The 16,009-nt window shown below is 37.0% G+C and overlaps 1 protein-coding gene across 1 annotated transcript; it reads left to right on the forward strand.

Moving 5' to 3' along the window:
• The first annotated feature begins 268 nt into the window (after positions 1–268).
• Positions 269–13,440, forward strand: LOC145252445 (uncharacterized). Its single transcript, XM_080111848.1, has 3 exons — positions 269–349; positions 7,872–9,520; positions 11,217–13,440. The coding sequence occupies exons 2-3, from the start codon at positions 7,887–7,889 to the stop codon at positions 12,100–12,102; spliced, it is 2,520 nt and encodes an 839-aa protein (XP_079967974.1). The 5' UTR covers positions 269–349; positions 7,872–7,886; the 3' UTR covers positions 12,103–13,440.
• The last annotated feature ends 2,569 nt before the right edge of the window (positions 13,441–16,009 follow it).

Genomic DNA, 16,009 nt, shown 5'->3' on the forward strand with positions numbered 1-16,009 from the left:
TGACTCTGGGCTTGAAGTGTTGATATCTATCCCAACCACAGAGGAATATCCAGAATTCAACATTTTCTTTTGTTCAAAGAAAATAATATTAACTAATTCCTCTACAGCAGAATGAATTGGCATGTTTTCCATTTAATTTTGTTTTTTCAAAGAAAAATATGAACTTTACCTTTATTTAAAGTTTGTGTTTGATGTTTAACTTGTATCGTCTGCTAAAAATTGTAAGCTGTGCGAGTTACCTCCCCCTAGACGAGCGGGCGTCAGGGGGCGCAGTAGTGTTAATTTCAACCAATGGCGATCGAGCATTTTATTCACTGCGGAAATCTGTAGCCTCTATTTCTTCCAGAAGGTAAAATTTTGTATATTTTTTTTATTTTTCAATAATTATTTGGATTATTAATTATTTATTTTCTCAAATTAATTAAATTTAAACTTATCGAAGTATACTGTAAGTATTTTTATGTATTAATTTATATTTTTTGTGTTCGCCTTTGTCTTTTAATTCGACCATGTGTTTTTTGTGTCTGGAAATCGGAGGTCGAGGGTAAAAAAAGAAAAGAGCAGAAAATTTAAACTTTTGTGTATATTCATGTTCACCTCATGGCTTTTATGTTTAGTTTATTTTCTGAGATATTTAGTTTTCTTAAATGCAATTCCTTCGAGGAGCACCGCTCCTTCGTTGATTTACGAACAAATATGAACCGTAATAACTTGACTTTTGTCTAAATTCTTTCCATCCGTCGTATTTAAAGACTTCAAGAAGGTGAATACTCTTACGAGCTACAAACCCTTGTACACCCTCGACGTAAATACCCCCGAAAAAAAACAACAAGCAGCAAAGTCTCATCCGTACACAGTTGAGATCCCCAGATGTAAGAAAGCCTTCTACTCTAATAGCTTCTTCGCCAGAACTGCTAAACTTTGGAACTCTCTTCCGGGATTCTGCTTTTCCATGCAGAAGTTCAAGTGTAATATGAACAGACATCTTGCTGCTCAACTCCCTACATAGTATCTCTGCACGAGTCGTGCAGCGTGCACTGTTTCTTGTTTGAGGTGAACATGTAAAAAATTAAAATAAAAAAATATCCCAAATGTAATAATTCTTATTTCAGTCACCTCAATTATTTTGAGTTAAATGAGTTTATTTTTATTTTAACCGTGTATATATATATATATATATATATATATATATATATATATATGAGAGAGAGAGAGAGAGTAATAATAACTAAAAACAGTAACCGGTACTTGTTCAGTTTAATCAAGACATTAAAAAATGAAAATATCGAAAAAGGTTATATTGTACGTATCCGTTATGGACCGAAATCCCCTCGAAAAACAAATCACTTAATTTCATCAAGTAGCTTTTTTATACAGCGAAAAAAAAAATACAATTTCGGGTTTGTATTACTGTACACATAGATTCGAAAAAGTTGTCAAAAAACAAATATATAACAAATAAATGTTATCAAAGGCAAGATAAGTTACTTTTCTACCAAACTGGATATATTTTTCGTGTTTTTATTCAATGTAACATGTTTATTCAGCTCGAAAAACATACACTGTTTACCGATGTAATATATATTGGAAAATTCAAGATGGCGCCTCACTCCCTCTTTAACACGGTAAGTTTGGGAAAAGATGTTATAAATAAAAAACTAGAAAAAATACTATTAAAAAACCCGCCGAATATGTCAAGCTATGTCACAGTAACATATATTGAGCGAGTTATTAACAGTATTTTATCCAGTTTATTATTTATATCACCTTTTCCCAAACATACCGTGTTAAAGAGGGAGTCAGACGCCATCTTGAATTTTCCAATACATACATCGGTAAACACTATGGTTTTCGAGCTGAATTGAATAAAAACACGAAAAATATATCCAGTTTGGTAGAAAAGTAACTTATCTTGCCTTTAACATTTATTTGTTATGTATTTGTTTTTTGACAACTTTTTCGAATCTATGTATACAGTAATACAAACTCATAATTTCTTATGATACCGAACAAAAGGTTCGATTTTTAGGAATTAAGGCTAGTATTAAAGATGGGGAGGGAATGTCGGCGCTTTACATTGAGTTATCTACCCGTGGCGAGTTCAAAAACTTCCAAAATGGCTGACTTCAACGCGCTGTCATAAAAACGTGTTTTTCCGCTGTAAAAACAAAAATATTCGATCAAATTAAGTGAAATTTTTTTTTCGGAGATCTTCAGTTCAAAACGGATACGTACAATATAACCTTTTTTCGATATTTTCATTTTTTTAATGTCTTGATTAAACTGTACAAGTACCATCACCATCTTTAAACAAGTCAAGAAAAGGCTAAAAAAAAAAAAAAACGGACTCTGGTTCATAATTGGCGATTCAGAAGCATAGGCGACTCTAAGTTTGACCGTCGGTGTCAGGCGAACTTTCCTGTTTTAATTTTAAATAAATTTGTAAAATATATTAAACAAAAATAAATAAAAGTGTGTTCAAAAGTTTCACATATTTTCTTTCATGTCAATTTGCTTTTTTATTTTTGATTAAAACAGGAAGTCCAGAACATTTTCGTATCGAGACTAGGTTTTTTTCACCTAACACCGATATGATGGTATGGTCGCCTATGCTTCTGAGTTGACTCATAACCTTAGCCCTATTTGCCTCCATGTGAGAGCAGAGATCAGTTAGATACAAGCTCGTTTTTTTTTTTTATTTGCCCCCCCCCCAGGAGCATTCTGAATAATGTAGAATACAGACCGTTGTGATTCTTACATCTTTGAAGTCTCGATAATAACTAAAAAATAAGGCAATACTGTTAGAAACCTACCCAATATTTTTTTTTTTTTTAACTTTTTTTAAAACTCTTTGTCACCCCCAAACAAGGTATATCGCCATTTGAAAGGAAAGAGGCTACTATTTGGGATTATGTCTAACAGCGGACTGTGGGGAGTTGAGCAGTGAGATTTGTTCACATTGCATTTAAACTTCTGCTATTTAGTACACACTTAGGAAAGCAGGAAACAACTCCAAAATCTCAAAAAGTTTGAGGGGAGAAACTATTAGAGTACAGGGCTTTCCAGCGTCTAAGAATGTAAACGGTGAAGGAGTGGGATTTTGCTGCTTGTTATGTTAATCGGGGAATGTAAATTAAAGGAGCACAAATGATATCAGTTCATCAGAACACATTCCATTAAAGTACTTGCAAAACAGGCACGGGGATGCAACATTGCGGTGATGGGACAGAAGTTGGAGCTTGGCCGACAATGTGGGACCTATTAGATTTTAGACTCTCTTTTTGGACGTTGTCTAAGAGTGTGAGACTAGTGGTAGATGCACCAGCCCAGATGTGACAACAATACTTCATACACGAGCAAATTGTAAGTTTGTAGAGATAGAGGATACTTTCTGGTGTGAGTAGTTTTCTAGCACGGTAGACGTTGTGACGTGATCAGATGGCAAGGCAGACCAAGAGTCACAGGTAAAGTGAAAATTAATGCCGAATCAACCCTATTTAGTCAGAAATTGGGCATAGGATGTTATTTTAAATCAACAGGCTATAACTATTTCCTATATTTTTTCTATATAATACTTGTCGGCTAAACTTCTCATGAACGACTGTTGAGATAAGATAATTGTTTTGGCTTCACTTGAACAGCAGCCCAGGTGCAAAGAGTTATTATTAAAAATTAAAAAATTAAAAATTGACATTTTGATATTTGGACTGGTCCCATGAGATGACCTGTGTTGACCCCCATGTCATTCTTACTGTGAGAATCGAAGAGTTTCACAGTGAGGGTAAAAACCAGTTGATTTGGATTAACCAATCGTTACGAGCCAGGGTATAATGTAGATCTCCTAATTGGTTATTGAGGATGGATGCGATCGCTGTCCCCACACATCTACCTCCACATAAAAAGAGCTGCACAAAGCAATTTTAATAGGGAAAGAAAGAGATAGAAGGATTCCGCTTAGCAAGAAGTCTAGAGAATCCATGTGGGATCCCCACTCGTGACTCCCCTCAGAACATCAAGCAAAACAGGTCCGAAAAGGAGAGTGAACTGATGGGCTAGTTAGTTCTTATCAAAGTCCAACCATAATCCAGAAATTACTGAGAAAAAGTTTTAAGTGAGAATTCCCAGAGTAAAGAATTTTGGTGTGGTGAAGGCAATAGTGAGAACCCCATTCAAATAGCTGTCTAAACGAGAGAGAACAGTGATTACCTCCACTGCCTTTCTAATAGAAACCTAGAATTACTATTACAACAAGTGTCTAGCCAGCACGCTACGAAAAAAAAAAAAGATGTGTGAACAGTTTTTTTTTGTTTTTTTTATTTCATTTTGTTTTTTTTATCAACAACTCTGTATAATTTTGTTAATACTTTACAGAATGCCCAATTATTAGTATAACCCGACGTGCCCCACCTTTGGTAGGTACTCTAGTACATGAGCTCGTTTTAGCCCTTTCCAATCACAGAACACCCACAAAAGTTCAACAGTTATTCTGGTTACCTAGAACAGCTCTCACAACACGACAGTTTGACTTAGATCGTCTACACGGGGACAGAGTTTGACGAGGGATTCTGGTTCTTCTGTTTCAACAAGAAAAGTCTGCCGATTCAGGGAGATAGATGTGGCCACACGCCACATTGTGATTGTTTTTGTTGATTCACAGGCCACAACCATCTCCTGGCGTCGAGGTAGGTACTTCTCTCCTAATAGATGGCTCCTGAAATATAAGTTGACCATCCGGTCTGGTAGCAATGTAATGACCTTCGCAGAAGCAATAAGTAAAACTCCAGTCGTTGATTTTCTTTTTTAGAAAAATTATATTAACAGAAACTATATAACTATAAAGTTCTAATATAATACCACTGTACAAAGATACGAGGGGTGTGCAATAAGTAATGCCCCTAATCCACTTCCCATAGCAGTAAAACAACAAAACTTAGCACAGTTATTAGTCTTTCTCTACATAGGAACCACCCAGAGTTATGTATTTCTCCCATCGTTTGATGCAGCTCTGGAGACCGTTTTTGTAGAACACCCCAGGTTGGTCCTCCAACCACGACGTGATTTCAGAAATAAAGGTCAGGAGAGTAGGGAGGATGGGAAAGATTTCATAGCCACATGCCCGTGCTTCTGATTTGTCGACATGCAAGTTGTGGACCGAAGCGTTGTCCTGCAGGAGGAGGGTACCTTTGCTGATTTTGTCCCGCCTCTTGATTTTGATAGCTTCCCTTAATTTCCTCAAAAGTGAAGCATAATAGGCTCCTGTAATTGTGGTACTCTTTGCCAGGAAATGTGTCATCACTACTCCATCCTGGTCCCAGAAGACTGTGAGCATGACCTTGGCAGCGGAGGGCTGCACACTTGCCTTCTTTGGAGTTGGCGAGTCCAAGTGCTTCCACTACATTGACTGGGCTTTGGTCTCTGGATCATAGTGATGGACCCAGGTTTCATCCTGTGTAATCAGTCTTTTGAAAAACTTTGACTCATCTTCTTGGCACATCTCCAAATTCATCTTCGAGCACTCAGCGCGTTCTCGCTTCTGGAATGGTGTGAGCTACCTGGGAATCCATCTGGCGGACACTTTATGCATATGCAAATGATCATGAATGATAGTTTCCACAGACCCTGTACTAATCTTGACATCTTGGGCTATTTGGCGAATAGTTAGTAATGCACCGATCTGTCAAAATGGCAACCTCAACTTGACAGACAGATGCTTCATCAATGGCAGAGGGAGGGGGGCGACCAGGTCTGGGAGCTGTTTCCACAGACTTCCGGCCATGTTTGAATTCACGATGCCAGCGTTTTACAAAGTCATATGATGGGGCATTATCACCAGAAGTTTCTTTCATTTCATCAAAAGTCTCCTGTGGTGTGCGTCCTTTCAAATACAAAAACTGGATCACTGCTCGACATTCAACAGGCTCCATTTCACACCTGACTCAGTCCAAACACCTGTAAAACAGAAACCACAATGAATTCAGAGCTGTAATTTGCTACATAACCGGTAGAGATATAAATAATTGCACATGCAAAATTTCAGCTAGATCAGACAACTGGAAGTGGGTCAGGGGCATTACTTATTGCATACCCCGCGTAAATGTATAGACAGTTGAAACCAAATCCCTTCAGAGTCCACAGTCAACACACATTGCATTTTCCGCAACTTATGGCGCTTAGTAATAATATTGTTTGTGCAAAATACGATATGTGACAAAAGTATTCAGTTGAGAAGACATTTCCAGATATTCCATAGTTGGATATCTTGTGAACTAGACTTTTATGCAAAGACCTATTGCTCTCCTGAGAGGAAATCTCCGTTGAAAAATTCACTGATCCTATATGAAATTACTGTCAGTACATCAGCTGTAGATCTCACCTGACGGAAACCATATTGCTTGTCGCTGTATAATTTTGTTAATTTTTATTGTATACTTTACAATAATGTGCTTTTCTTATATTTTATTGCAATAAATCGAATACTGAAGAACAATAAAAGTGAAGGAACTGATTTGTTTTGTCACCACTTCCGGTAGCAGCTACACTGAAAGTTAGGAAGTACATTAGTTGACTATAACCACACTTGATCTCTGTATGAGATACATAGATGTTCAAATATTCCATTAAAGTTATCGTTTACATCTCAAATGTTGAATTAGTAAAGAACTTAATAATATCAATTAGTTTAATTAATATTATTAGTTAGGATGTGGTCTCTTGGTCTTGGATTTCAGGACAAGAATTCATCTAGTCTGGTGGAGTGTTGTTACTTGAGGTACCATCACTTGCAGAAAGTGCACCATTTCTCGTAAAAGCCACTGTGGGTTACCCATACTGAAGAGATCTTATTTGGGCCAAAAACCTTATGTGGTTTTGAATATTTGGTCGGGGTTTACTTGTGAAAAGAATCCTTAGGCCCAGTTGCCTTGACAAACCTCTGTACAGAGAAACTTTAGACACTCGAGGATAGTGTCTAGTAGGCATCTGTTTCTGATTGTGGTTTATAGAAGAAACTGGAAATTGCCACAGCAGTTTACTAACCTGAAGTTCAGGAAAAAATTAAAAAAATTTAGTGTTAATTTACTGTCTAATGATGAGTCGGGTTGTTACAACAGAATATTCTTTTCATTCTTTTGACTCTCGGTATATACCCGACACAGACGCACTTAATCAACCGAGAACTACATCCGTCTATATAAAAACATACAAGATAATATATGCTCAAGAATGAAAAGAATATGCTGTTGTCACAGACCTAGTAATGAGTCGGCTATTTCTGATCTGTTCAGTAAATTGTCATCAGAAAAATTCACATCATTTTCTGTACAAGTACCAAAAGTTTTTATTCTTTTAAACTTCATTTTAAATGTGTGTTCCGTCGAAACTTAATTTTATTTAGAACTCAATTTAATTAAATAAACAAAAACGCAAACAAATCTTTATGATGTATGTACCTGTCACGGAACGAAGATGTCATATTCCGAAAATCATCTAAATTGATCAAGTAATTTTTTTATACTAAGAAAATCCAATTTTATCAAAAACAAGATGGAGGTTGTGAGACACCATGTTTTTTAGAATGTGTTAAGATTCAAGGGCGACAATTCAATTTAACTACTGAGATTTTGTTTGGATTCAAAATAATAAAATTTTTTAGTGACTAAAAATCATACATTTTTGATTTTCTTAGTTAAAAACCAAAACCAAACTACTTGATCAATTTATGTGACGTTTGGAATATGACATTTTCATTCAGTGACAGGTACATACATCATAAAAATATGTGAGTATTTTTTTCTTAAGTCGAATTCTAAATAAGAACCCATAATTATTTTACACTCTTGCTTCATTCTATCAAAATTCTTTCTGTCTTTCAGATTTGCCGTATCAACATGGATTCTACTTCCACTGAAATGCTGTCATCGCTAACAGCATCAAACATCAACACGTTTACTGACACAAACCTGACTGACTATATCGACATTGTCACCACTTACAAATGTCGTTTCTGCAGCTTCACGTCTTCCTATCCGCAGGGGGTCAGCAGTCACGTGCGCAATGTGCACATGAAACCGAGCACTGCTCTTCCTCCTGCCCCTCCTCCGCCACCACCACCACCACCACCTCATAGCTTGACATCCATGGACATTCCCACTCCACCGATTGTTGAGCAGGTTGAAAAATTTACCTCTGACAGCACCGTTGAAGAACGCATCAAAGAAACTTTAAAAATACAGTCCTCTGAAGCTTCGACAACTTTGCAGCCGTTTTCAGCATCTGACCATATTTCTATTGTTGATAAATCGCAGATATCGACCCTAATAGGATCGCCGACCAGTGGGGGTCAACAGGTTATCTTTACCCAGGCAGCTGGAACCCAACCCCAAGTAATAACCAGGCAGAATGACTCTACTGGTAATATTGTATCATCTTCTTACCTCCCGATGGAGACTGCAGTCACTGATGGCAGCTCTTTGACATTTCTCAGCCAGTCGTCACTAGAATCGCAGACTTTTAACCATTTTTCTGTTGCCTCTTCCGATTCCATATTGCCTGACACCCAAGTTTGTTTTAGCCCTGTAAAGACAAAAGAGTTGTTTCTCTGCGGTCGGTGTACTGTGGGTTTTGACTCTATCGAAGATTGCAAAACGCACATGATCCAGGTGCACAATGCTCTACCATTGGGATATGGGACAAACTCAAATGTCAAGCGAGTCAGCGTTGGCACCCAGGTAATGGCGACAAAAAAGAAACCAGGTCGGAAACGCAAGAATCCTGTACCCGTCAGATCGCCATCACCAACATCTGATAAAGATTGGGAAGAAGGTGACTCAACTGAGTGGTTCTCAACCAAGGGTCGAAACCGTCGCAAGATCCGGCCACCGAAGGCCCTGAAAGATGATTATTATTTAGGTAAAAATAAGAAGCGGACGAAGGAAGCATCGGTGCTCAATGAGGGTTATGACCTTAAGTGCACAATACAAGGTTGTTTTGCAAAGTTTAAGAAAGAACAAAGCCTAAAGATTCACAAGATGTGCCATATGAAAGAGAATGATAAATCCAGCTTTGTCTGTACGGTTTGCGCCCTGGAGTTTTCTGCGTGGAAACATCTTCGGATGCACTTATGGCGGAACCACTCTATTGACACAGATCTGTTCTCTTGTAATAGCTGTGACTTTCGGACGGACACGGTCCATAAGCTTTTAGTGCATAAAGAGATACATGGAGACGAGAGGCCTTACACGTGTGACGTGTGTTGGAAAGGATTCAAGCAGTTTAGCCAGATGCGCAACCATCAAATGATCCATGTGGAATATCAGTCCAACGAGTCCGACCGATGGTACACAACAAAGCAGTGCGAAATCTGCAAACGGTCATTTGCCAATCAAAAATGTCTGAATAAACACATCCAAGCTGTCCACAGTAAAATCAAGCCATACGTCTGTACATATTGTGGACATTCGATGGCACGGAAAGCAATGTTACAGCTGCATATACGTATTCATACTGGGGAAAAACCATTCAAGTAAGTGTGAAGAAAGTGTAGTACCTGTTCTGTTTTTGCTTTTTTTTTTTAAATTTAAATTACTATAAATTCATTACTTTTATTTAGGAAAAAAGTGTAGTTCCTGTTTTAATGTTTTTTTTTTTTGTTTTTTTAATTTTAATTTGTAATAAATTCATCATTATTGGCGCAGAAGAAAATGTAGTATCTGTTCTAATGTTTTTTTGTTTTAAAAAAAATTAATTACTTTTGGCTAGGAAGAAAGTGTAGTACTTGTTCTGATGTTTTTGTTTTCCTTTATTTTTAAATTTTAAACTGCAATAAATTAATTATTTTTGGCTAGGAAGATGTAATGTCTGTTCTAACGTTTCTGTTTCTATTTTTATTTAGATACTATAAATTGCAATAAATTGCTTTTTAATCCTTTGAATAAAAGCGATTATAAACAAACATGATGATGCAACACTGTGCAAATTTTTTTAGAAACTACAATCTGGTTTATATATATTATTTCTTAATTGGAATTCATTTTTGAGATGAGCATTATATATAGTAATTTATTTTTATTTCGGACTATTAGTCTCATCTTTATTAGTTGTTGTTTTTCATCTTTATTGGTTGTTGTTTTTCACGACGTTTCGTCCGACTATTCCTCTGGCCTTCGTCAGATGGTAACCGCGACGGATAGGAACTTTGAATCTCCTAACTGCATTCTCAGCAATCACTACCATCCGGAATTGTTGCCGTCTCACCACGTTTTGGCCAAGTAAGCCACTGGCACGCTTTGGGTAGGATTGAAACTAAATAAAGATGAGACTAATAGTCCGAAATCAAAATAAATTAATATATATAATGCTCATCTCAAAAATGAATTCCAATTAAGGAATAATATATATACCAATCGATACGGACACAACTATGGAAGATCAGATAATAAATAAATGTGGATTTATAAGATCAAAGAATCCAACCTCGATCGCCCTTCGGGGCCCGTGGCGCAGTTGATAGACGTTGAATCTCTGCAGTTCCAAATGGACATTGTCTGAAGATAGCGGTTTCAATCCTACCCAAAGCGTGCCAGAGGTTTACTTGGCCAAAACGTGGTGAGACGACAACAACAACAGTTAGGAGATTCGAAGTTCCTATCCGTCGCGGTTACCACCTGACGAAGGCCAGAGGAATAGTTGGCCGAAACGTTGTGAAAAACAACAACCAATAAAGATAAAAACAACAACTAATAAAGATGAGAATAATAGTCCGAAATAAAAAAAAATTAATACAATCTGGTTTCTAAAACTTTTTTGGAATCAATTATGATTCAGAGATCCCAGAAAAAATCCAATATGAAAAAGACAAATTCAGGTCGACACCAGTTTCTTTTGGTTTGACTATTCTGCACAGAAAACAAATGGATAATAAATCAAAACTGCCTGAAGACGACTGTTGAAACTCAGTCAAAAATACTTGCAAAAAACAACCAAAAGAAAAGAAACAGATGAACCAAGATGACTATGGAACTTTCTTGCACAGATTCAACCTAGAAATAAGAACGACAATTTGAAAAATTAAAAAATTATAAAAAAAGCTCATTAAGCAATAACACTCTGTGCTATTCAACAATACTTGTCTGAATATGTATATATATATATATATATATATATATATATATAATTTAAAATTTAACTCTAACTTTTTTCTATTCTCTCTTCTATTTCAGGTGTGATGTGTGCCAATATGCGACGGGTGATCACAATTCTCTTCGTCGTCATAAGATGCGGCATACCGGTTTGCGTCCATATAAATGTCAATATTGTGCGTATTCCTGTATTCAAGCCATATCGCTGAAAACACATATGAAGAACAAACACCCAGGATCTTCCGGAATCTATCACTGTGATATCTGCAACTACAGAACTGTAAATTCTACAAGTTTTACGAACCACGTCAACGACCATAAGAATGGTTTGATTGAAATGCAACAAGAACCGACAGCCACCAGCAGCGAGATGACAGCGATGACGACATCGACTGTAACAACAACCACAGCGCAATCCACCTCCCTGGGGAGTAAGGTCAAAGTGCAAAGGGTCAGTGATATTGACAGTGCATCTGCTATTCAAGCCCACGTAGCAACTGTTGAAGACGGAGTCACACATCTAAGTCCAGACGATATAGTCAAAATAGCACAAGCCAGCAGTGATGGTCTCGTTTCAACAGATCTCACAGCAGCGGAACTTATTTATGCTATTGCCAATTCGACTCAGCACGATAACCCGGTGTTGGCCGGGATGCAGGGCACCATAAACATATCTTCGAAAGAGGGTGTGAACACACACACTATCACATTACATCTGCCACCAACGTCGCAATCGGGAGTCGTTACTGGAGATGCAAGCTCTTCACAGTCAGGATCAGGGGGGCCAACGTTATTAATGGTTCAACCCATTGAGTTGTGTTCTGTCGATAACGAAGGTACCACACAGACAGTGTCCGCTGAAAATATTCAAGTCGCTTTTGAACAAGCGGAAACTTCCGCAGTCATGAACTCAGAAAATGTCATGAAGACAAGCGAAAAATCCATAACTGATAATTCTTTGCTATGATTACGGATTAAAAGTTATTTGCTGTAAATTTATTTTTATTTCTGGACACTGCGACACAATTATCTTAGAAAACAAAAATAAGAAGGTTTGTGTAAAATGCCAAATCTATAATTCTTCAATTCTTTAAAATGCAAGCAACTAATTCTTAAAACTATGAGACTAAGTTGTATTTGAATTATCAACTCAGTTATTTTCATAATGTTTCAGCTGATGTAACCTCCGACCTTCTTCACATGTATCTTGTCGAACCCTGGAATCTGTACAGAATTTAGAATGGAACCTTTTATTTAATCCATGGGAGTAGCATGTTCTCATTCCATCAGCCACGACCAGATAGAAGTCTTTCAATTGTATTCTTAGTATCGTCTGCACTGAGGATTGAACTTTCAAACTTAAGAAGAGTTTCACTTAAAACTGAATTTTACCTAGTACTTTATCCGTTATGCCACAAGCCCTTGTAATTATGAGAATAACACTTGAATTATTTTTCTCAAGCCCTCGACCTGCCAATATGTCTACACCTCGGCAATGTTGAATGAATACAGCTCGTGGCATAAACCAAATCGAATAGCAAAATGCAACAAGCCATACAAAGAGGTAAATTCACTAAAGAATGGTTCAAAGCATAGTGCTTCTTTAGGCCAGGATTTGATTCTGGCATTCAGTAATGACATTTAAATCTTTCGGTGTTTTTCAATCCAACACTAGCAGATGTATCATCATTGTTTTCATCTCAAGAGAAGAAAAGTAGCTTTTGCTCCTTGGAACAATCGGCCAGAGGAAGTCGTGATTATACTTATCATAATCAGGTTTCAAAATGCACTGGAAGAAGCATAGAATGGTTGGAAATGACTTATATACCATACATTACGACCGTGTAATCCCTACAGCTACCTACCTTGAAAATGCTGCTGTGAAACCTGACATAGTTATATGGAATAAGTCAGAAAGAGTGGCAACCTTGGTTGAAGTGAGTGTCCCTAATGATGGAGGTCTGAACAGAGCTGAAAGAGAGAAAAAGACCAAATATCAAAGTCTCATGTATGATATTTTTTACTTTGATATAATTTACCTTGATAGAGTTCAAAATAGACTTTGTAGCCTCGTAGGAGATGTCCTTTTCTCTTCCTTGCAACCTCTATCTCACAGAAGAGATGTTGCGAGTTTGTCTCTGATGTATCGTTATTTTCATGGAAAGTGTTCGACTGAGCTTCAATCTATGGTTCCCCCTCGCCAAACTTTCACAAAAAACACTCATCTAGTTGTAAACACTATCAATAATTTCCCCCACTCTTTATCTGTGCCTAAACCTAAACGTAGATTCCATGAACAAAGCTTCTTTCTTAGAACTGCACGCCTGTGGAATTGTCTTCCGTTTTCCTGCTTTCTGGCTCACTACAATATGGTTGTGTTCAAGTCTAACGTAAATAAGTTCTTGATGAGCCGTTCCATATAAGTTATCAAATTTACCAAATTTTCATTACTAATGATTACTATATTGTCCAATTTCTACTGTACACTTTTTAACCCTTATCCTTGAGTGGCTTCTTGGCCTTGATAATGTGGTGACGCCTATGTAAAAAAAAAAAAAAGAAAAAATGATATGGAAAGAAATTGGAATCTTAGGGAGATATCAGTCATACCAGTTATTATAGGTGCCACAGGACTTATGAATAAGAACCTGAAGTCCTACCTAACTAATATTCCTAGTGAACCAAATGCAAAAGAAATCCAGACAATTACACTTAAGGGAACAGCGAGGATACTAAAAAGAGCTCACGGTTGGTTTCAATAAAAAGCAGGGCAATGTTGGCAGCTAGTTTGGCTGCCCCATACCCAGCTTTACAATCTTCAAAGGAAGAAAATTAAAAAAAAAGAATGGTATTATCATGAGTTGCACCTTCCTCTTGGTGCGAATTGCAAACTCACATGACTTATTTTTCACCATTTCTTCCGAGCCAGGGCAAGTTGGTTGATGGACACCTAAATATTGAGAAATATCCAATCAAAAACGTTTTCTCTCCACCTTCCCCTTCGCTTTCCTCTGCCTCTTTTACCTTCTAACATAACTTCCAAAGCATAACTTTAACAAATCAGTGGTTGATTGTTTCACATGGCCAAAAAGTTTTTTGCAAAGTAATTTGATGGATGATGAATAGTTTTTTTGTTTTTGTTTTTTTTCTCTGTCGGACGATGTCCTGTAATTAAATGCATTACATGATTTTGAAACACCTCAATGCGATTGGCTAGTTATTTCTCCCATGTGATACTATCAAGGCCATATAAAACTACTGAGAGGATATAAACTTTTATTTTAAAAGTTATCGGCACCGTTTTTGATTTTAAAATGCAATGTTATCCATCTTTTTAACTGATTTGCTGCATTTTACTATCTTCTGCCAATGTCCACAGACAATAATGAACTGAAGCAAATACATTGAGGATATTGTGAAGGTTGCTGCAAAGAAGGTGGGTTCCCCTTATCATGCTAGAAAACTACCTGAGAATATCCTGTACCTCTACAAGGCCACCATTCACCCATGCATGGAGTATTGTTTCCACATCTCGGCTGGTGCATCTCTGCCTCTTGGATAGGGTCCAAAAAAAGGTCTCCAATCCAATAGGTCCCACTTTGTCAACTAAGCTCCAACCCCTGTCCCATCGCCGCAATGTTGCATCCCTGTGGAATGTGCACTTGTGCCCCCTCGACAAACTTGCTTAGCAGCAAAATCACACCCCTTCACTGTTGAGGTCCCTAGACGTCAGAAAGTATTCTACTCTAATAGCTTCTTCCCTAGAATGGCTAGACTTTGGAAATCTCTTCCTACTACCTGCTTTCCTTACTGTACTGATATGCAGAAGTTCAAATGTAACGTAAACCAACATTTTAATCTTTCTTAGGCATTGTCTCAAATAGTAGCCCCTTACATCCAAGTGGCAATATTGAAGGGAAGTAAAACAAAACAAAAAAAAAAAAAGAATCTATTGAATTTCAAACTAAACTCTCACAAAAATAACTAGGAATGATAAATTAACACTTCTTCTGCACTTCTACTTGATCGTGGCTGACAGAATAAGAACAATCTACCCTTGTCTATTGAATTAAAGGTTCAGTTAGAAATTCTGTATGCATTACAAGTTCAATATAAAGCTTTATAAGTTCGAAAAGATACATTTGAAGAAGGTCAAAGGTTACATTTGCTGAAAAGTGAGAATAATCGTAGAAATGAGAACAGTAGTCCGAAAGATACAAATTAGCAATCCTCATCTCAAAAATTCTAAAATATGCAACGATTTTTTTCTAATTCAATGTTTTAATTTCCCCCAAAAATCAAATACTTATCCAATTTTGATTAGATTCTTAGCAATTTTTTCCATAAATTATATATTTTATAAGAAATATGCATTCACAAATTTAATATGTCTAGTTGAAAGCTTCTTTTTTTAAAACTTTTGCTTGCCCCCATACAAGACATAGTATCACTGAAGCATAAAAATTGCTAAGAATCTAATCAAAATTGGATAATTACTTGATTTTTTGGGGACAAAAGTGTTCCGCATATGGTCTGATAGTAGATTTGTGGAAATGGAGACTAGTCTCACATGTGAGAAAGTGTTTAGAAGAATAGCGATAGGGAGAACCGATTTTATGAGAAGCAGAAAGAGCAATCTAGGGATCTCAACTGTGAAGGGGTGGGATTTTGCTGTTTGTCGGGGATATTTATGTCAAGGGGGTAGAAGTACTTGCAGTTCTTCGGAGCATTTACCGTTAAAGTACTTGTAGAACAGGCAAAGGGATGCTACATTTTGTCGATGCGGCAGAGGCTGAAGCTTAGATGACAGTTCAGGACCTATTAAGTTGGCGACTCTCTTTTGAACCGAATAAAACTTGAGCTGAAATCGAAGC

This window comes from Euprymna scolopes, chromosome 29 (genome assembly GCF_053919585.1).
Source record: "Euprymna scolopes isolate OS-2025 chromosome 29, ASM5391958v1, whole genome shotgun sequence".
Taxonomy (NCBI): domain Eukaryota; kingdom Metazoa; phylum Mollusca; class Cephalopoda; order Sepiida; family Sepiolidae; genus Euprymna; species Euprymna scolopes.

Excerpts from the sequence above, each read along its gene's own strand:
- LOC145252445 (XM_080111848.1), top strand. The coding sequence starts at position 7,887 with ATGGATTCTACTTCCACTGAAATGCTGTCATCGCTAACAGCATCAAAC. Across the intron at positions 9,521-11,216 it reads ACTGGGGAAAAACCATTCAA|GTGTGATGTGTGCCAATATG; the intron begins GTAAGTGTGAAG and ends CTTCTATTTCAG.